At 41.6% G+C, this 22,923-nt stretch overlaps 1 protein-coding gene across 1 annotated transcript in view; it reads left to right on the forward strand.

Annotated features, from left to right (window-relative positions):
- The window catches only part of Htr7 (5-hydroxytryptamine receptor 7), a 66,661-nt gene extending 48,332 nt beyond the window's left edge, over positions 1-18,329 (forward strand). Inside the window, exons 2-3 of the mRNA XM_059247135.1 lie at positions 7,164-7,919; positions 16,828-18,329. Coding sequence (XP_059103118.1) covers positions 7,164-7,919; positions 16,828-16,870 — 799 coding nt within the window. The 3' untranslated portion in view covers positions 16,871-18,329. The remainder of the gene's footprint in view (positions 1-7,163; positions 7,920-16,827) is intronic.
- Positions 18,330-22,923: the final 4,594 nt, after the last annotated feature.

The following is a 22,923-nucleotide window of genomic DNA, read 5'->3' on the forward strand; positions in this document are numbered from 1 at the left end:
CCTATCCTCAAACTTCCTGTCCACTTAAAATTATTTAATAACCCATCAACTCTAATTTGTGCTGTTCATATTCTTCTGAGTGTAGGACCATCCCCTGGAACATGGTCAACATGCCAGGACCTATATCATTAAAGAAAACTGGCACTGGGCAGTGGTGGTTCATGCCTTTAATCCCAGCACTCGGGAGGCAGAGGCAGGTGGATGTCTGTGAGATCAGGGTCAGCCTGGTCTACAAAGTAAGATCCAGGACAGCCACCAAAACTGCACAGAGAAACCCTGTCTCAAAGAACAAAAAACAAAAAACAACAACAACAACAACAAAAAAACAAACCCAAAAAAAGAAAGAAAGAAAGAAAGAAAGAAAGGAAGGAAGGAAGAAAGAAAGAAAGAAAGAAAGAAAGAAAGAAAGAAAACTGGTTTTCCCTTCCCCAGAAAGAAAGAAAGAAAGAAAGAAAGAAAGAAAGAAAGAAAGAAAGAAAGAAAGAAAGAAAACTGGTTTTCCCTTCCCCAGAAACCATTAGCTACCTATAGCTCTCCAGTTAGGGGTGAGGGCTCATGAACTCCTTCCTACTCCATGCTTGAATGTTGACTAGCTTGATCTTGTTCAGGTCTTATGCATGTAAAAAGAGCTGTTGTGACCTCACAAGTAGTGGTTCCCACATGTTCAGAATGCACTGGTTTGTTCTGGTTCTTCCTGACTTCAGGCTCTTATAACCTATCCACCTCCTCTTCCATGATGGCCCCTTAGCTTTGGGGAGGGTATGATATAGATGTCCCATTTGTCGCTATGACTCTCTGGTCACTTATTTCTGCGCCTTGACTAGTTCTGTGTGAATTGCTGTCCACTGCACAAAGAAACTCCTCTGGTGAGGTCTGAGAGCTGTGCTAACCTGGGTTCAGGACTGGTCTGTCCCCTGGGCCTGTAGTAAGTGTTAGAGCTGCTGGGAGATGTTTGTTATTTGATTTTAATTGTTCCTGTAGTGATTTTAAAATTTAAATAAATGCCATTTGTTAATTTTTGAAGTTTATTTTATTTATTTATATTTGTGTGATGTGTGTCTGTATTGTGGTGTGTGTATGAGGTGCTCAGGAAGGCCAGAAGAGGGCATGATATCCCCTGGAGGTGGGTTAGAGGTGGTTGTGTGCCACCTGACATGGGTGCTAGGAACCAAATTTGGGTCCTCTGCAAGAGCAGCAAGTGCTTTTAGTTTCTGACTCACCTCCCCAGTCATTATTATTATTTTAAATAAAAAGTAAAAAGTTATAAATGTGTTATTTATAGTCCAGTATTTTGTCCTGTAGGTAAGAGTACTCTATTACACAGTATTGAAGGAATCCCTATATTTTCTCATTGTAGTCTTAAAGTTTAATTTTTTTGACATGATAACATTTGATCCATCTGGGATTTATATTTAATAAGGTGAAAGAGGAGAAGCAAGGGTTGTTTTAACCCTGCTTGTTAGTAAGTTGTCAGAATGCATGGTTATTAACCTTTTATTACTGATTTAAAATGGCTCACTTTACATTACAGTTCCATATAGTTGAACTAATTTATGTGACATATCACACCTTCTCTTAGCCACAAAGTCCAAGAAGTAGTGACTCATGGGATCTACTGTGTTGTAGTTTCTAGTTTCTGTGGTGTTGGGAATTGAGTTCAGGGCCTTGTGCATGCTAAACAAGAATCCTACCATCGAGCCAGAGCTCAGCACTTCGCCTGTGCTCCTCTTGCATAAGAAAAAATTATCTCTGTGGCTTTTATACTGGTTTCAGTGAGATAACTATCACTTTATTATTTCTTTTTAGATTATGTGCCCATTTTTACACATAGACTCAAGCTGTGAAGTCATTTGGCCAACCTAACAGAAGTTCTGGAATGTTGTTCAATTGGGGCTGTATGATACTTATAAGGATTATAAATATTAAAGGAAAATTGGCACTTTCGTAGTACTAGATATTCTTATTAAAGACAAAAAGTATTTTTCTCCATGAATTTAAGTGTTCTTTTAAGTATGTCAGTAACATTTTAAGTTTCTTCATGTAAGTCTTGACCATTTTTAAAGCCTTTTAGTAATATTTAAGGTCTTCGGTTGTTAAAGAACTTAGCCTCCTTTATAACATTTATATTTAAGTTATCCAAACATAAGCTATTGGTTTTTGTTTATTTATTTTTATATCCAGAAACTTTAGGGAACACTTAGCAGTGTGTATGTTATCTTTCAGTTGATTTTAACTTTCTAAAATCTCACTAAATGAAATCTGGCCAGGGGTCCTCTTTATTGTAGGGTATGACTTAAGAACTTAAGAGAATGCAGTCAAAACCTGACAGTGTTTATGGAACATAGTTTGTACATTGTGGCTAGTCTTTCTCTGTCCCACTAGCCAGCTCCCAAATCACAACATGAAGACTTATTATTAATTATGAAAGCTTGGCCGATAGCTTAGGCTTGTTTCTAACTAGCTCTTATAACTTAAATTAACCCATATTTTTAAATTTACTTTCTTTTACGTGGCCTGGTTACTTTTACTTTGCAATGCCCATGCTGCTTGCTCTGCGTCTCCTGGTGTCTCCCCCTTTTCTCAGCATCCTCTCTGCCCCCCAAATCCTGCCTAGCTATTGGTTGTTCAGCTCTTCATTAAACCAACCTGAGTGACACACCTTCACAGTGCACAAAAAGGCCATTCCACAACAGTACTCTGAGCGCAGACTAACTATGGTTTGGCTCCCACTCCTGAAATATGTTAGTTAAGTGTGCTAACGTGTATGGGCAGGGGCTCTTATTAGATTGTCTAGTGTTCTGAGATATCATTTAGTACCCCATTGGTTAATCTCTGATGACAAATATTTGTGAATTCTGTATTATTTATGGAGACAGGAGAAAGGCTGGATTTTCAGTTGAGCTTGAGGCATAGTTCCTTATTCCAGCAAGGGGCATATGAAGAACACAGAGGTACACTTGAATTGCCTTTAAGTAGATGGTTAAGAATTTTTGAATTCAGGGACTGCTAACTTTTTGTTTTGCAGCCATCCAAATAAAATATAACTTCTTGTCTTGAGCAATTCTACTGTCTCCTTGGAATGTACGCCTGTTTTAGCCACCAACTCAAACCCCTCACCCCTAGGTAGGTGTAAGGTGGTCTGTCAGTGCCACCTGGTGGTCACCTGGGGAACCATGTGAACTATCCTCAGTTGTCTAGCTCTTGGTGAACCTTGGCTTTTGGATTGTACTGATTGGTTAAGTTAAAGCCAGGTCCATATATACATTTAGCAGAGCAAAGACATTCATCCTTATGGCAAGATAAGCTTAATCATGAGGCTCCCATCAGTGCTAAGATCTTTTTTTTTTTGGGGGGGGTCACTTTTATTTAAAAATATTTCCAGTTATTTGTTTCTGTAGCTTGCAGCTGAGATAATTCTATGTAAAACAAATTCTATCTCATATTTCCTTTTCCTTTATATTTTCCTTCACCCTGATTTGTTCTTACTGGCTCATTTTCATTTCTCCTTTCTTCTCTGCATTTATTCCTCTAGTTCCCCCCCCCCCGCCCCGAGTGAAGTATTTTATTGCAGCTCTTTATTTTCCTTTAAAACTATTGTATAGTTTTTGTAATCTAAATTCAGAAACAAACTAGAACCAGAAACATTTTCTACAGAGACTGCCTCATAGGTAAGTACACATGTATATAACCACATAAAAGAATAATGGGAATAGGAATATATGAAATAGATTTTCAAAAAAATACCCCTTTCCCATAAAACTGCTCAGGAACTGTTTGGTAACTACAGTCCTAAAGTGTTAAATTAGACAGGATGTGCTGGCAAGGAGCAACAATACAATCAGTTAAGACACAGTGTGTCTGTCATCCTTGGTTGACCACCACAGAAGAGAGGAGACTACACAGGAGGCCCACTTAAAGTCCAATTCCAGATAAACATTGTTACGGTTTGAATATGAAATGTCCCCCACATGCTTATGTGTCGAGTGCTTATCCCCAAGGTGATGGCACTATTTCAAGAAGTTCTTGAAACTTGAGGGGGTGGGACCTCACTGGAGGAACTCAATCATTAGGGCCATGCTTCTAAAGGTTGTACCCAGTCTCCTGTCATGTCTCCTTACTCTTCTTGGCTCTCACAAAGGGACTAGCTTCCTCCTCCACTGTACTTACCTTTTCTTTTTAAATTAGTTCTTTAAGAACTTCATACATTGTATTTTGACCATATTCACCCCGTTACCCAACTCCTTCCAGATCTACCCATTTCCTCACCCACTCAACATTGTGCCCCCTCTTATATTTAACCCATAGAGTCTGAATTGTGCTGCCTATGTATTTTTGTATACGTGGCCTTCCTCTGGGTCATGGTTGATCTACTAGGTAGATATACTTAGAAAACTGACTCTCCTCTCAGCGGTTGTCAGTTGCCCATAGCTCTTTAGCTAAGGGTGAGGCTATGTGAACACCTTCCCACCTCCATCGTGGGAATTTGCCTGGCTGGAACTCCAGATGTTGTGCATGCTGTCACAACTGCTGTGAGCTCGTATGTGTAACATCCTTCATGTACAACACTCTTCCTGTTCCAGAAGACACTGTTTCCTTGTGTTATCTACTACCAATTGCTCTTCAAATCTTTCTGGTCCCTCTTCTGTAATGATCCCTGATTCTTGAAAGGAAAGAATGTGAAATAGATGTCCCATTTATGGCTGAGCGTTCAGTCTTTGGTTCCCTGAACCCTGACTGGTGTTGGGTCTTCATGTCAATCATCATCTATTTCAGAAAGAAGCTTCTTTGATGAGGGCTGAGAGATGCACTAATCTATGGGTATGAGGATAGATCATTAGGAGTCAGTTTAATACTAGGCCATTTAGCAGACTAATAGTAGTAGACTCTCTGTTAAGGCCTATGGTCTGTCTAGCCACAGGTTCCTGGCCCTAATAATTGTGCCAGGTATGAGGTTTTTTTTTTGTTTTTTTAAAGATTTATTTATTTATTTATTTTGTATACAGCATGTATGACCAGAAGAGGGCACCAGATCTCATTACAGGTGGTTGTGAGCCACCATGTGGTTGCTGGGAGTTGAACTCAGGACCTCTGGAAGAGCAGTCAGTGCTCTTAACCTCTGAGCCATGTCTCCAGCCCCAGGTATGAGTTTTAACTTGTGGAGCTGGCATTAAATACAATCAGAAGGTGGTTGGTTACTCCCATGACATTCATGTCACCATATGTTTTTCCAGGGTGGTCTTTAATATAGTTATTTAAAGTTCACAGATGGGTATGACTGATGATTATTTTCCCCCTCTGGTAATGTGCATAATACCTTCCAACGCTATGAAAGCTAGCCAGTAAGGATGAAGCTTTCAGATGAGTACCTATTGATTTATCTACTCTGTCGTTATTCTTGATTTCTTAGGAAAACATCCTTTGTCTTTTTTATCCCTTTGGGAGCTCAAACATGGTTCTAACTTCAGTTGATAAGCCCATGGCTGCAGATAATTCTTACTATGAACTTGGAAGGCAAAACCTGTGAAATGAAGAAACTATGTAAGTCCCTGGAAGGCACAGAAAAATCCCTTTTTACTTACTGTGGCTACAGCCCTTCTCTCTGCTCTTCATATTTGCATTTGGTGCTGCTTTCAAAACACTTTATCTCTTTGATTTATTGCTATATACTCAACATTAAAGACAGTGCCTGGCATATAGAAACAACTCAATTGATGTGGTCAACCCTTTGTACTGTGATTTCTCCATCAGTAGATGCAGTCAGCCACAGATTGCATGCCAAGTGATTAATTGTATCTGTCCTGAACAAGTACAGACTCACCTTCTTGCCAGGATTCCCAATACACTATGGCAACTATCTACACAGTGTTTATATCTGACTAAATGTTATAATTCATCTAGACATGATTTAAGTCAAGGAGTGTGTGTGTGTGTGTGTGTGTGTGTGTGTGTGTGTGTGTGTGTAGTAGGTTATGTGATATTTACATAAGGATTTTGAACAACTTTAGTGTCTGGAGACCTTAGAGCCAATTTTAGAAATGCTCATACTTGTTGGAATGAAGAAATAGATATTCATGGTGAGTAAACAAATCTGATTTGTCCATTTTTACTGTATCTCTGTTTTGTAAATGATGTAGAAATGCTAATTTTCATAAAAAAGAGCATGATTTTGAAGTTCTGTGGGATAACTTAAGCATCAGTGGTGTTAGCAGATTGAGAACTTTCAGAAAAAGAGCTGTTGGTTGGAAAGCTGGAAACCCTTTTTTTCATGCTTTAATAGGGGAGCAAAGACCCACCAGAATGACAAGCTTTTCTCAAGACCATTAAATATATAGAGAATAATTCCAAACATTTACAAATATTAAGCCTTTAGTCAAACATCTCACCATTTATGTTTTTCTGTGTCTGCCTTGTGCCTTTGGCATTGTAAATTCCTATAAAAGAAATGCAGACCTATTCATTATCTCTCTAGAAGCAGAGGGATGACACTGCATTCGTCTACTCTTCATGAGGACTGTCTCCTTTCTTGTGGTCCATCTCAGAAATGGAGCACAGGGCAAACTGCTTTTAATTTCAAAGAATGTTTCTCTCATGTTGCTGTTTTGTGAGAATTTTATGGCAATAAAAAATAATCACTTTCCACTCCTGATTCCATTTTCAAATTCTAAGAGTCCTCCAATGCCTCACAAATCTGTGATCATATGGGCATACCTCTGCTCTGCCGCAAAGGGGACAGTAGAAGGAATTAAAAGCTGGCCAGAATTAAGGCTTTGGAGATGAGGGGGCGTATAATACCAGGGTGACAGACCTTTACCAAGCTGTGAAGATGTGTCACAACCTTTGCACATGAGGAAGACTGCCTTATCCCTGGCTGGTTTTAATGGTGATGGTCATGGGAAAGTGCAGGCATTTCATCTTTACCTCCTTGGCTGCACTGGTCGTCAGAATCTACAAGGTGTAAGTAAACCATTGGCTAACTTTACCAAAGGGCATTTGAAACTTGGCAGTACCTCTGTCTGACTGCATGGCCGGGAATAAAACAGGTAAGGTGTGATGAGCCCCCATTTACCTTTCTGCAAAATGGAAATAATGGTCCTACTGGGCTGCCAGCACTTCGTGGCCAGTGATGATTGTATTCAGTTCTTATCTTTCCATCTCTCCGCTAGGTACCTTGGGATCACAAGACCCCTCACATACCCTGTGAGGCAGAATGGGAAGTGCATGGCCAAAATGATCCTGTCGGTCTGGCTTCTCTCGGCCTCCATCACCTTACCTCCGCTCTTCGGATGGGCTCAGAATGTGAACGATGACAAAGTGTGCTTGATCAGCCAGGATTTTGGCTACACGATCTACTCCACCGCCGTGGCATTTTATATCCCCATGTCAGTCATGCTGTTCATGTACTATCAGATTTACAAGGCCGCCAGGAAGAGCGCGGCCAAACACAAGTTCCCAGGCTTCCCACGTGTGCAGCCGGAGAGTGTCATCTCCCTGAATGGCGTGGTGAAGCTTCAGAAGGAGGTGGAAGAGTGTGCAAACCTTTCGAGACTGCTCAAGCATGAAAGGAAAAACATCTCCATCTTCAAGAGGGAACAGAAAGCAGCCACCACCTTGGGGATCATTGTGGGAGCTTTCACAGTGTGCTGGCTGCCGTTTTTCCTCTTGTCCACAGCAAGGCCCTTTATCTGTGGCACCGCCTGCAGCTGCATTCCGCTATGGGTGGAGAGGACATGTCTGTGGCTGGGCTATGCAAACTCTCTCATTAACCCTTTTATATATGCCTTCTTCAACCGGGACCTGAGGACCACCTACCGCAGCCTACTCCAGTGCCAATACCGGAATATCAATCGGAAGCTCTCTGCGGCAGGCATGCACGAGGCCCTGAAACTGGCTGAGAGGCCTGAGAAAGTCGAGTTTGTGCTGTAAGGTCATTTGTCACTACCATCCTTTTGTGCTCAAACCCCTTTCATGTAGCTTCTTGAATGTTGGGGAAAGCTCCCTGAGTCAGTGGCTAGCATATTTCCTACCACACATCAGGTATGAATTCAGAATACTTTTATTCACTCACATTGAGGGAAAACAAACAAACAAACAAACAAACAAAAGAAAACAAAACAAAAACCAAACCCCAAACAACCAACCAACCAAACCAAACCAAACCAAACCACAACAATAAAAAACCCATGGTAGGTAGGTGTTTGAAAGGGAAGAGGAGACTGGTTTTCTGATGAATTTCAGTTCATATGACTGGTGGCCTAGAAGGTGATATTCTCCATTTCTTTCATCATAAAGAACATTTCAGTTATGTCTGTCCTTGTATCTGAATTCCTATGATATTACCATCTTAATTGCTTTTGTACTTTCCTGTGGCAAAACATATTTGGTGATCTCACAGTTCCCAGGGAAATGCCTCTTTGGAGGAAGGAATGCCTCCTTTGATTTTTCTGGTATGGAACTGAATCCGGACAGGAGATGGCAAGCTGGGACAAGGCACCAGTAGCCACTGAGCTGTCAAGAAGTGCTTCCTGTCTTGGTATCCAAGAACTGGTTCCTGCCGGAGTTGACCAAGTTTTGATGTTGTCTGGGACACTCAATGGGAGTGGAGATCTGAAAACGTGCTACAAAGGGCTAATGGTGATAAAGACTTGGGAGTTTCACAAGTCACTCACATATTAACAAACTTGGCATTGTTACAGAGGTGAGGGGCAAGATAGTAGGGTGGTCAACAGGTAAAATGAAGACTTTTTTTTTTTTTTTTTAAAGAAAAAGTTACATAAAGGAGATTTGACCACTGAGTGAGAAAAGAATTTTGGGATGAGATCATAGAAGGTTCTGGTGGGTGAGATGTTCCTGTGCACTGAGGAATGGGAATAGGAAAGAATAGAGCAGAGAAGTTTGAGGGCTTTACCTCAGAGGGACCTTCCCTGTCAGCTTCCCTGGGCAAGTGACATGTTCTTCACTTATGACCCAACTAAGTCTAGGTCCCACATAACCTCAGTCCTAGGACCACAAGTCTTCTAAATACTAGAGTGTGTTTGTCTTAGAATGGGGAATTGTTAGAGTATAGCTCTTCTGGTTCTTGAGCTGGGGCTGGCATCACAGTGTTCATTTCTACTTCTATTGTGTATACTCTGTTGTACATATGAAATCGTTCGCAATACAAAAGGCCTCATTAAAAAAATTAGCACGTGACATCAGGTTCTAGAACGCTCACTATAAGCAACCCCTAGGACTTTTCAAATCTACATGATCCCACTGAATTGAGTATTTGCCCCCCAGACTTTGAAATTCTTAGAGAAGGAGCTACATTTTAGATTACTGTTTGTATAATCTATGCCAGTGCTTGACAGGTGTAGAATACCAACGGCAGTATCTGCCCTGCTACCCAGTTCCCAGGGGATGAACTTGTGGCTTAGGGTAATTGATACAGGATAATTGACTTATGATCTCATAGATAATGTGGAATGAATCATCCCAGTGCATGTGCCCTTAATCGTCCCATCATTCTACTTGTTAGATGAATTCAGTCTGAGGTAGTGAAGAGCTACTGAATGCTAGAGCTTGGAACAGCAGACACCAGCTTGCTAAGAAGGCAGCTAGGATGCTGTCCTTACTCTAAGTGAGCTGAGTTTGTTAGACATGCTGTATGGTGGGAGGGTCCCATCTGGACAGAATCCTAGTCATTTCTCAAATATAGGAAATTAAGCCAAGCCATTGACAGGAGTTCTAGGGTGTGGACTGGGAAGTGTGAAGGTGAACCGACGACAATGACTGCTGTAGATTTCTTGATAAAATAGCTTTGGATTAATGAGTATGGGAAAGTGAAGGATTTGGTGAGTAACCCATTTTAGTTGGTGTACTTCTGTATCCCCTGGAAACAGCTATTTTTTGGGACAAGTAGTCAGGTTGTTTTGCTTGGCACCAGGTTTGTTTGGCCATAAAGAGAAAAGTGTGTTCGTTTTATTTCTTAGGAGTAACACAATGAGGAATGTGTTTGAGGAAAGTCTTTGGAAATGGTGTGGAGGGCAGACACCAGTGTGAGATGGGGGTGGGGGTGGGAGTGGGGGTAGGGAGTGGGGGGCAGGAAGTCTTGTTCAGTAGCCAGTGTACAAACTAGGAGAATGCAGATGATGTTCTGATCATCTCTCTATTTACAGGCCTCTGAGGACTTGCTAATAATTTTCCTGATTAGTTTATCTAATAAATTCACGGGTAATTCAGGTATAAGAATAGTAATTTTAAAAATGTGACATAAACAGCTTTCCCTATTTGAAATAATAATAGCTCACATTGACTGAGCATTCATTGTCAGCCACTCCACTGAGAACTCCGTGCGAATAATACCATTGGAACTTCAAAAATTTACAATGGGCTAGTTTTCTCCATTTCCCTTTTGAAGATGATAAAACAAGAGCTTGGCGAGATCAAACCATTTCCCCGTGGTCCTTCAGATAAGATTGATAGAGTTGGAGTTCAGCCCAGGAAGCCTGTGTTCAGAAGTGCTTTTAGTTTCATGCTACTGTACCCTTTATAAAAATAAATCAGCTCAAATAAAGCACAGGATGCTTGCCTGTCTGTCCTTAACTAGTGTGGAGGCTTGGGTGTTGTTTCCTCTTAGTCCCAGACAAGGGTCAGCAGACTTACATGGCGAGAGACCAAATGATAGTATTTTAAGCCTTTGAAAACTCTCTTTGCTCCTGTCATCCACTTAAGTAAACAAGAGGACATGGGTATATATACCAACAAAACTTAATTTACAGAAGAGATGGCCAGCTGGATTTGGCCCACAGGCAATAGTCTGTTGTCCCTTGATTTAAGAGAGAATTACTGGGCCTAATTACATCTCTCTCTGTTTGAATTTATAACATGTAGGATATGCAAATCAGTTAAGATTATTGGCCTAAAAGTATCCATCAACTTTAGGATGTATTTACTGTTAGAACTATTGTGTGGAGTTCATATAGCAGCCATTTTTGAACTCTATACTAGCCAGTTTTGCCGTCAGCACCAATGTTAGAATATTCATTTTCAGTTTTTTTATAACTTGCACACACTATGGTGGAGACATAAAATGTGACATCATTTTTGCTGTTGTGCATGTATTTCTACACAGAAAGTATATGCAGATAGAGTCCAGAAACATATACTTTCGTGATCATATAGAAGTACAGAAAAATCTTTTGTGATCTGAATGTTTGCGTTCCCCCCCCAAATTTATATGTTGAAATACAGACTCTAATGCAGCAGTATCAAAAGGTGGGGACTCTACGAGGTGACTGGGCCATGAGGGTCCTTATAAAAGGGAACAGAGGGAACTGGCCTATGAAGGAGACAGAGAGCCTCGCAGATACCAAATTTACTGGCTCATCAGTTATGGACTTTCTAGTCTCTAGAAATAAAGAACATTCTCAGAAACTACCACTTTATGGTATTTCATCGTAACAGCCTGAATCTACCGCAGCACGTGAACACCCAGCTTTGTTTTGTAACGATGAAAGTCACGGGTAGAAAGCCGTGTCAGTCAACGGAGAAGAACACGACTTAGCTAGTGCTTACATGAATGCTCTCAGAGAAGACTTCCTGAAGGAAAGGTGAATCTTCGAGGCTAGTCAAAGCATTTATAATTAACAGTGAACAGAGGGGCATTCCAGGTAAAAGGGACATTTATGTAGAGCCGCCAATATAGGAGTTATTGCAAAGGACAGACCAGCCAGAGCTGAGATCTAGACTAGTTTCTAGAGTGGGAAAACAGTTGGAGATCAGAGTAGAAATGACATAGAAAGTGTTACTAATGATCTATGCTGCTCCTAAGATTCTGGACTTAAAAGTGTAGGCCACAGACTCTCAATTCAGAGGAATCATTGCTTCTTCTCCTGTAGATGGTTGACAATGTCTGGAGATACTTTTGGTTGTTATTACTGGAGCGTGCCTGGATCTACACCTGTCATCTACTAGGTGTAGGTCAGGGAGGCTACCAGCTATCTTACAATGCACACAAGGGCCTCCTGCAGAAAAGACTTACCCAACCTATAAGGAAGAAGCTTGGGAACTCTGATGTAGATGGTAGTAAGCCATCCATATTTTCTGTAGCTAGGGGATAAAGCCGTCAAAGTAGAGGACATTGGCTCAGTGACATGGTCTAGGAAGACTCAGAAGGTGGAGGCTGGATGTAGAGTCCCTTCCCTTGTATTACTAGAAACACTGGATGGCTTTCTGTGCCTGAGATACAGCACCAGGCATGGTTGGGGTAGAAATAGGATGGTGTAACAGTGTTCACCTCGGGAAGTTCACACTCCTGTGGGTTTAGGTGCTGTTGAGGTTAATGACACTTGACCATGAAAGACATACTGGAGTTAGAACCTGCGTGGTCCACAGTTACATTCAAGCAAACACTAATTGGAAAGCTGCTAATAGACTTGACTTGACATATGTAAATCTCATGTTTTGCTAACTTGTTCTTTGATGTTATTAGGGTGGGTGACATTTGGGGTTATACTTTACTGAGTCTGAATGGTAATGTAATCTGTCACTGTGGTCTCTAGAAGAGTGACAAAAGACATCCAATCCACAGCTCAGAGCAAAGGAGAAATCATCTTAGACTCCTACTTTCCCAGCTCCCTCACACATCTGGTGGCCACCCCTAAGGACTCTGGGAAACTCCCTATAACTTCTCCTGCCTTTTTCTTCCTATCTGGCTGCTTGGGTTCAGGTCAGGCCTATGTTATATTGCTTCTTGTTTGGCCCTTCTTGACTCCATTATTTTTTTTCTCCTACACTTCAGTTTTCTTGTGTCTCTGTGTGTTGTCACTTCCAAATATTTACCCATTTCTTCCCACTTTCTTAATCAGCCTAACCCAAGCTTCCGGAGTCCAGCAGGCACTGGAGAATTTCCCTTGGGGTAACGGAGTGAATACAGGGAAAAAAGCTGTGAATACTGTTGCACGGGTAATTTGAATTCACTACTATCAATTTTAGTCTTCTCACCATTTCACAAGTGTTTAAATAAAGGCAATGACAAAATGTAACAACGCGACATGAGCAAGGTTCCTTTCTTTCTCTTTAATTGGATGATTTCCCTCACAGACTTGAACTGCCACAGATTGCTTTTAAGTATCTTGCCACAAGGACTTGTTCTTGGGCATCATTTATGAATAGCACAGAAAGGCAGCTTCTAAAATACTTTTCTCTGAAAGAATATCATGGAGTTGTTTTGAAGCAGCTCTTCTTTTCTGTCTCCCCTCTTCTCCTTGGTGATTGTATTGTCTTCATCTTCAAAGAGCCTCTTAGAATCCCCATCAATTGCAGTAGTTCTCGGCAGTGACTCATCGCAGAATAACCTTGGGTTTCTGCCATGAATTCTGTCAATTTGTCACTCCAGGCTTTAGGCTGCAGCTTTGGAATTCAACCTGATTGCATGCTTTCTTTGTGGAAAAGGGGTAATTTAAAAGAAACGAAGTAAAGTACATCCCAGGGGAAACTGGAAAGAAGCATCAAGGCCCCTGCAACCCTGAGTGTCTGTGATGGGTCCCTGCCTTAGCGACAGAAGAAAAAAAAAAAGAGTTTGCTGTTCCCTGGACATATACCTCACAGTGATATTTTCTTCATTATTAATTGCCCGAAGTTCAAGTTCAGTGATTTGCCTTCATTAAATAATCAACTAGTAGTGACAATGGCTTCTTCGCTCCATGCTTTACAGTTACCCAGAGGGTAACTTTGCTTTATGTAATGCTGAGGATCAAAGTCAGAAGCCTCACACATGCTAAAACTCACCCACGGAGCCCCAGCCCTTGCCCTATTCTCTTCTACCACTTTCTTTTCCTTCTGTTCTTCCTTAGTTGGTAATAAATGCAGGTAGCACAATGTAAAATCAAACAGTACAGAAAAGTACACAATACAAATAAGGCTTGGGGGTGTTCTTAGGAAGATAATTTACATGGTAAAATCATGAAAGAAGTGATATCAAGGTAGTAGGATTTAATAAGAAGAGATGGGGGGATTAGGATGGGGGTTGCTCAGTGCTGAAGGACAGTCCAGTCCAGTGACAGCTGTCGGTGGAGGTGATCAGGGGACCTGGAACATGTCTTTGGTGATATCAGGAAGTTGAGTAGGTTGGGGTTATCCCAGGGAGCCAGGTGGGTTTTTGACAGGAGTGATACTAGGCTGTAGTGGGCATGATGGAAGGAGAGACTACCATTAGCAGTAGGAATGTGTGTTATAAAACTAATGTAGATGTGAGGTCTCTGCCTGGGGAGACTATATGTTCTAGGAAGATGGCATTGACACTAGGAGAGAGGCTAATGGTATCTGAGCAGTCTGGGACCTGGAACCCTTAAATCATCACCATGGCTCGCAGGTGGGTGGTAAGGAAAGATGGACTCTGGAGATGGTGCTGGACTGGAGATGGAGCCTGGAGTAGAGTTTAGGAACTGGTGGGAGCAAAACTGAGTTAGAGGATGCTGGCTGTGTTCCTTCCACCTGGTCGGAAGAACCAATGGTCCCAGGCTAGAATTGTCTCCAGAGCTTCATTAGTTGAGGACACAGCTTATTTTCTGTGTCTACTCCAACCCATGGTCAGTTGAAATACAGCAATTGTTCTCAGGCACTATTGAGTTGAGGGCCGAAGCCAGAGATTGTGTCTTATGGAGAAGTGGATTTTATCAGCAGGAATATTTAGTCATTGTCACACTTATATGAAGGACTGGACAGAGAAGAGAACTTGAGATAAATGGATTCAGATATAGGGACAGTGTAAGTGGGGCAGGGAGGCTAAACTGGAAGCACAGTCCTGGGCCTATGACTGCCTAGACCAGCTCCTAAACATAGTGTTCATGTGGTAAGTTAAGGCCTGTGAAAGTGTGGCATTGTGGGAGTGTGGTTCTATACTAGGAGAATGGATACTTTCTCAGCTGTTGGCTGAAGCTTCTTTATGGCCCAAGACACTTCTGTGAGTCTAGAAGACAGGCCTGGAGGGAAGCAGGATTCTGGTTTCTGTGTAGGTCAGTTACTAGGCTTTATATTTCTAGGTTTAAAGCGGATGAAGATTCTCAGTGGAAGTAACGCAATTTTGTGTGTGTGTGTATGTGAGAGAGAGAGAGACAGAGAGACAGACAGAGACAGAGACAGAAAGGAGACAGAGACAGAGAGGAGACAGAGAGACAGAGAATATACTCTGTACTTTGATCATATTGCTCCTTATTCTTTCTTAGCTCTCTTTAGCCAAATGCATTCTTCTTTTCAAGTCCCACGCCCCCCACCCACCCACTTTCATGTTTGTCTTTTTGTGCGAGAGACCCACTGCATCTAATTAGTGTTGCTTTATTGAACATTGGTAGGCATTATTTACTTGAGAAAGGGCAAATTTCCACTGGCTGTACAACTTCTCCCTCGGGTACCATTTAACCTTATGAGTTCCTCCCCACTCCTGATAGGATGTTAATGGACCCAGTCTTGTGCAGGTGACTAACCCTTCTATGAGTTTATGAATGCAATAGCCATGCCATGTCCAGAGGACGGGTTTCATAGCCCTTTCTCCCATCTTCCTGCTTTTATATTCCCTTTCTCCTCTTCTTCTCTGTCCCCTGAGCTTGGTAAGAGTGAGATAGGTGTGTCATGTAGGGCTGATCATTCAGTAATCAGTTATTCCCAGCACTTTGACTGATTATGAGTCTGCATTAACCATTGTCCTCTGAAACAGAAGCTTTTCGGACCCAGGCTGACAGTAGTACTAACCTATGAGTATAAACATAACTATTTAAAAGGCAGTTTGAAACTATGTTCATTTAGTAAAAAAAAAAAATTAATAATATAGCTAGATCCTATGACCTCCCAAGCCATGAGTCTTTGATCAGGTTTATAGGAATGAATTCCCTCCTATAGAGAAAATCTTACCAGAAGGGGATTGGTTATCCCCACAAACATCATGCCACCATATCACCAGTTGGCACATCTTGTTTGGTAGGTAGTTACTATAGAATGAAGGATTCATAAGACTGCTGATGACTTTTCTTTACCATCAGACTGTGTAGTATCTTCTGGCAGTATGAAAGCTAGCCATCAATGGGGAATTTTTTAGGTCAGTTCCTGTTTGATTTCAACCGAAGTATGTGGTATCTTCAGCATAGTCTTATCATCTAGTCTTGGAAAGTAACCATGGAGATGGCAGTCTGCATTGCTTTGGTGCCTCTCTGGCTTCCCCACCCCAAACCTCCCAGGGGTGTACCCTACACTGGCACTGGGATTTTCACTTAATAACTTACAGCTTCTCAGAGCAGCTGTCTACACACATGTAGGGTACCTTTCTTCAAACTCTTTTTTAAAATTGTATTTTAATTGGCTTACAAAATAGATTTTCTGTATGGCTTTTTTACATCTTTAGTTTGGGTTCAGCCTTCCCACATCTCTTCTTTTCCCCTCTTCACATCTCACCCTTGTTTAAATCTTTCCAACCTTGATATTGCCCCCTCTATTTTCATACTGTCGTTATTTTTTTTTTAACAGTCATTATTTTCAAGTAGGGAGAAGATTATACTATTTTGCAAAGATTTTAAGTTCTTTTGAAAGCAAAGCCATTTTTGGATACATCTATGTTATATTTGGGGGCTCATTCTCAAGTATATTACTATGGGCTTGGTAACTTACAGAACTTTTGACATTTATGAAAAGAGGCACATTCTATTTTCTTTCCCATTAGAGATGCTCATGAAACCTTACAAGTCACCAATGATTGAAATCACTGACTGCCATAAAAAAGAAAAAAAATCCACCCACCACAAAATATGAAAACCCATACTTATGATCTGGCTAATTATCTTGTCTTTCTCTCTTTTATAGACAAAACTCTGACCACTGTAGAAAAAAAGTTCATGATACATGATCCAGAGTGGAATATTGGAGACGAACAGTGCAAAGCAGGTGGAAACCAGGAAATCATTGGCTGAGACTTCAAAACGGAACGTGGCTTCTGTCTTCTTGGCATGGCTGAAATGGAATGGGGTGATCTGTTGTATAAAGTGTATTTTGGGGGAGATGGCGACCTCTCCCTTTTTTTCCCTGTGGATCAGTGATATTGTGTTTAAATGAAAATAGTTCTCGGTGTCAGCCATCCCGGCAGTAAGCACACTAACAGAGCTGGGTTCCGGGAGGGAAGCAGTTTCTGGTGCTTTCCACAAGTCCACATCCACGTGAGTGGGGGAAAATCCTAACGCACAATTCCCATGCTTCCAGTCTAGGCTTCGTGGTAACTCTTCAGGAATCATTCATGAGACAGAGTACATTCTGTGGTCTGACAGAAGGGTGTCTTTCCAAGCAAACTGCAGTAAGCATAGTGTTGAATGTGTTGCATGTCCATGTTAGAAAACAAAAACTTGTCATCAGCTAATACAAATGATTCCCCAGAGCAGTGTCTGTCCAGAGCTTTTGTCAAATACTTTGGCTTTTCTGCAGGGTCCCTGTGACTTCCTACCAGTATATGTCCACTGTTAAACCCCTTATCATTGTGGTGTAACTCAGGAACAGATCTCAGGATGGAGAGAGGCAGAAAACCTGAATAAAGCTTTTCCTTGCACTCACACTCCTGAAGGCTCCTGGGAGAGGACGGTAACTGGAGAAGAGTGAGTGCCACCTAACTGCATTGTACATTAACATGATTCTCGGCATGTTGTTTACTCTCATCTTCTACAAGGGGGCAAGGAGCCCACAGGGCTGGTCTATAACTGGGTGTCATGAGGAAGGAGTGTGGCGAGAGCATATCCATGAATGGGTGTGGTGCTTCTGGAGACAGCGTAAACATGTTCATCCAACTGGACTGTGTGAAGCAGAGGTCACCTGGACCCCTGTTGTGAATACTCTGGAACATCATTCTGTTTCATGTAGAGAATTTGTCTCTGTGTTCTCTGTATCTTAAATCAAATGTGTGCCTGATGAATTCTGTCCTCTAAACCCCTCCCTTCAATAAAAATGGTCAACATTAAGGGACAGGTAAGGAGACAGAAAGGGTCCCTTTGTGTATAGCATCCTTTAATACTACACTATGTGTGGGTGAAGGAGATGGAAGGGAATAGATCAGAAGAGTATCTATGTCTACAAGGGGAAATGAATGCAAACCTTTATTTAATAAAAAGAGAACTGAAAGAGAATATTATTTTCCTACAATTAAGGAGGCTGTCTTCTCACAGGATACAAGGAGTTCCAACATGGATTATGGACTTCTTCCAGCTGTCACTGATGTTGTTTATTATGAGACACAGGGAAGGGCCCCTCTCCTGTGAAGGGGAGGTAGGCATTGTCCTTTCAGACAAAGTGTGTACAAATTCCTGAGCCGCAGATTTGCTAGAGTGACCGTATATACTTATGTTCATAATTTAAATAACAATGATGTCAGATACATGTTGTTAAATTTGAAAATGTTTTATTACGTTACATCAAATAAAGGTTATTTGTAGCGGTAATAAAGCAACAAAAGTGATTGTTTTTAATAAAAGGTCTGATGTCATACATGTTACTCTACAAAGAATGGTGGGGGCATACTCTGTGCTTGTGCTTGCTAAAACCCTAACAGCACTCTGGGAAGGCTGGTGCACACATGTAATCTTAACACACAAGAAGCAGAGGCAGGAGGACCTTGAGTCTGAAGACAGTCTGAGTTTACATCTAGAGGCACTGTCTAAAAACAACAACAACAAAACCTAACAAATAATTGAGTTTTGTACTAAATTACATTTCAGTGTAGGAATTTATCCACTTAGTGGCCTTTACATTTTAAATCACAGTGTTTGTTTGTTGACTGGATGAACACTGGCCTCTTGCTCCAGTCCGGATTGGCAGTGCTCAGAGGGTAAAGATGGGAGTGGCGTAGCCCTTACTTGGGAGGAATTTGTCATCAGGACCCCAGCAGCCATGTATCAGGCCATCAGTGCGGAACAGAGCACTGTAACAGGTTGCTGAGATGGTTTTCTTTCTTGCAGCACACGGCAGGACCTTATGGCTAGTTAGTGGAATTAATTCAGACTTTGTGTTTGCTTAACTAACTTCTTATCCCGCCTGATGTTAATGCCTGAGTGTCACACTCTGCCTCACTGTAGCTGCAGGGGCTACCTGTGTGCATTGCACTTCAGATGCATGGCAGGCAAATGGAAGGACAAGGCAGCAATTGAAAGGGAGAAAATGTCCAATAATTAATCTTTCCTGTATGACGTAACTTGTCTCTGCCAAAGGCACAGCTTTTGTTTTAACAAAGAACTGAGAGAAGTTATTGAGGTAAACATTTTCCATATAGTTTATGACTGTTTGGGCAAGAATGAGTGTGATGATTAATCTCTTTCTCACTTTAGGGGATCAGCTGTCATCTTCTGGCAAGGCTGAGCACTGGGAAGCCATGCTTGGGAAGTGAAGTGCTTGTAAGAGACACTGAGTCATTGTTGCCTCTGTGTTGAGCTTTATTCAGTAAATATCAAACATGGTACTCAGGGGTTTCCTGGGCTTGTTGGAAGCTGCATCAGACATAAGTCTCCAAGTACTTACATGGTGTCTTGTCCATGAGAAGCCTGTGTACATATTTGATAATCATATTTTCATATAGTTTTATTAGACTGATTGTGGGCATGAAGTCACCAATCTGTGTTAAAAATCCTCATCATTTGTAGCTAGAGTTTTCCTGCCTGGCCCACGGTCAGGGCAAATCTCTCTCACCTGCCAGTCCCACAGCCGCTCAGACCCGACCAAATAAACACAGAGACTTATATAGGTTACAAACTGTATGGCCGTGGCAGGCTTCTTGCTAGCTATTCTTACAGCTTAAATTAATCCATTTCCATTAATCTATACCTTGCCACATGGCTTGTGGCTTACCGGCATCTTCACATGCTGTTTGTCATCGTGGCAGCTGGCAGTGTCTCTCTGACTCAGCCTTCCACTTCCCAGCTTTATTCTCCTCCTTGTCCCGCCTACACTTCCTGCCTAGCCAATGGCCAATCAGTGTTTTATTTATTGACTAATTAGCAACACATTTGCCATACAGAACATCCCACAGCACTCCCCCCCCCTTTTTTTTTTTTCAAAAAGGAAGGTTTTAACTTTAACAAAGTAAAATTACATGTAATTTGGGAATTTGGGCGTAGCTTCTCTTACTGCTTCCTGCTGGAGGGGGGCGCTGTATCTTATGGGGACACAAAGAAAATTTTAGGATCATGGAGTAGTTTGTGAGGGTGTATCGTCTGAGCCAGTCGCCTTGAAATGGTTCTGGATGTTGGATCATCTGGGCCATGGTGTCATCGGAGACATTTTAGGGGGTCTTGGCTGGTCAAACCTGATGTATCTTAATCTGGAACAAATCCATAGCCTCTGGCTTTCTGTGGAAACAAAAGAGACTCTTTTTCAAAGCAACATATCCTTATATCCAAATTCTGAAGTCAAGGTATCTTTAAAATATACATATTGGTTTAACTCAACAGCTTTTACGATCAAATGTTTTTCTGCAGTTAAAAATCCCAAAGACAACACAATCCAGATTCTCTGTGTAATATCCATTTTTACGTGGCTTATTTTTTATACTACCTTTACTGTCTCTTTAAAGACTTTATTTTTTAAAGCTATGTATTTGTTTATATAACTGTATATATCACTTTTTTTGTCTCTTTCAAGCCTACGTATCTTTTACACACATTGTAAACTATTACATCTGAATCTGTCTTATTGTCATTTTTTCAGATAGTTGGTGCAAACATAATAATTGTTTGAGTTCCTATTGGTGAAATTATTAAGGCCACTCCACGTAGTTAAAAGGGAGGTTTATTTAGTAGCGTAACTTACAAATGAAGGGATAGGTAGGTTGCAGGGTCTGGGAAAGACATAGCACAGTCCGGCGGTGTTCTCTGGAGAACTCTGCTTGGTCTACCTCCAGCATCCAGGGTCCAGGAACCAAAAGAGGTGGCACATCTGGATCTCGGGTCTTCAGGGTCCTCTCTTGGCCCCGCCTTGTAGGTGTGACAGTTACCGAAGCCTCAATGGGGGTTGGAACTTCCAGATCAAAGCTGGAAAGGCTACCCACTACAAGTTCCCACCTGGAGATGGTAGAACTTTTCCTTTCAGCATTTTAATTGTCAATCAAGTTCTCAATGGAATGGATACAAATGTTTGCAAGCCTTGAATTATTTTAAACAGTCGATGATTTTCCTTCTCAGGATCTTTATGCATGCTCTCCCTCTGCCTAAGATGCTCTTCCTACTTTCCATTATTCACTAGTCATGTGTCTTCATCATTGTTTTCATCACTGATGTGGTGGCTTGGCTGAAAATGACCCCCATAAGCTCATAGAGAGTGGCACTATTAGGAGGTATGGTCTTGTTGGAGGAAGTGTGTCACTGAGGGTGAGCCTTGAGATTTCAAATGATCAGAAGAGGCTCAGTGTCTCTCTTCCTACTGCCTGGTGATCTGGATGGAGAACTTGTAGCTAGAGTTTTCCTGGTCCTGCTTGGCCCACGGTCAGGACAAATCTCTCTCACCCGCCAGTCCCGCAACTGCTCAGACCCAACCAAGTAAACACACAGAGACATATTACTTATAAACTGTATGGCTGTGGCAGGCTTCTTGCTAACTGTTCTTATATCTTAAATCAACCCATTTCTATTAATCTCTAAGTTGCCACATGGCTCGTGGCTTACCAGTATCTTAACTCTTCTCATGGCAGTGGCTGGCAGCTCTCTCTCTTCAGCCTTCCACTTCCCAGAATTCTCCTCTCTGCTTGTCCCACCTATACTTCTTGCCTGGCTACTGGCCAATCAGTGTTTTATTTATTAACCAATCAGAGCAACACATTTAACATATAGAACATCCCACAGCAAGAACTCTTAGCTTCTTTTGCAGCACCATGTCTGCCTGTGTGCTACAATTCTTCCTGCCATAACCAGAATGGACTAAACCTCTGTAAAGCACCCCAGTCAAATGCTTTCCTTTATAAGAGTTGCTGTGATCATGGTGTCTTTCACAGTAATAGAACACTGATAAGATAACCAATATGCCCCTTTTATTGAGCAACATGTTAGGAACATATAGATGGTAGGCATGTAATACATGTTTCTTAATGGGAAGAAAGAAGAGAAGGATGGAGGGGAGGAGGAAGGGGGAATAAAGGAGGAGAGGACTACAGTTGATTTGGCATTTTAAAATATTTTTACCAGAAGAAGTGAGGAGATTTTTAATGTTGTGACCTGCCCAGGGAGGAGCAGGTAAGGAACCCCCGTTAAGTCTTTTGTGTGCATCCCAGGGCAGGCCTTCACTGCCCAGTACCACTTGTTTATCATGACTTACTCATACCAAGAGAGTGACCTTTTCTCAATTTTCTGCACTGGTAGAGCAGAGCTGTGTGTGTGCTGTGGTCCATATGTTGAGACTTGTTTATCTACAGTTAGCCAGATGGTCTTTAACAGTATACATAGAAGCCATTTGGAAACTAACAGTGGGTCAGCACAATTTGAAAACACCCCAGGAATGCTTATCGTGGTGTCCTTACTTGCTCCAAGCTTAGAGTGAGAAATTCCTTGTTCAACATTATGTGTACATATTCAGCCTTTAAAAACCAGCTCAGAAAAACTCTCGTAGAATGGAGTTTGTTTGGCTGGTGGCTCTTTAAATGGGAATTGTCTACATGTTAGAGAGAAAAACGTTTACTTGTTTCTTTCCTTTTTTCATTCTTTCTTTCTTGTGGTGCTGGGATTGAACTCAGCACCTTTTACATACTAGAAAAGCATTCCCTAAACATCCATCCATTAAAATAATTTCTGAGGCTGGAGAGATAGCTCAGTGTCTGAGAGAGCTTACTGCTCTTGGTGAGGACCCAGGTTCCATTCTCAGCAGCCTCATGACATCTTAGAGCATTCTTTAACTACAGCTCGAGGGGATTTGACGCCTTCTTCTGCCCTCTGAGGGCAGTGC

The sequence above is a fragment of the Peromyscus eremicus genome, chromosome 1 (genome assembly GCF_949786415.1).
Source record: "Peromyscus eremicus chromosome 1, PerEre_H2_v1, whole genome shotgun sequence".
In the NCBI taxonomy this organism is placed as follows: domain Eukaryota; kingdom Metazoa; phylum Chordata; class Mammalia; order Rodentia; family Cricetidae; genus Peromyscus; species Peromyscus eremicus.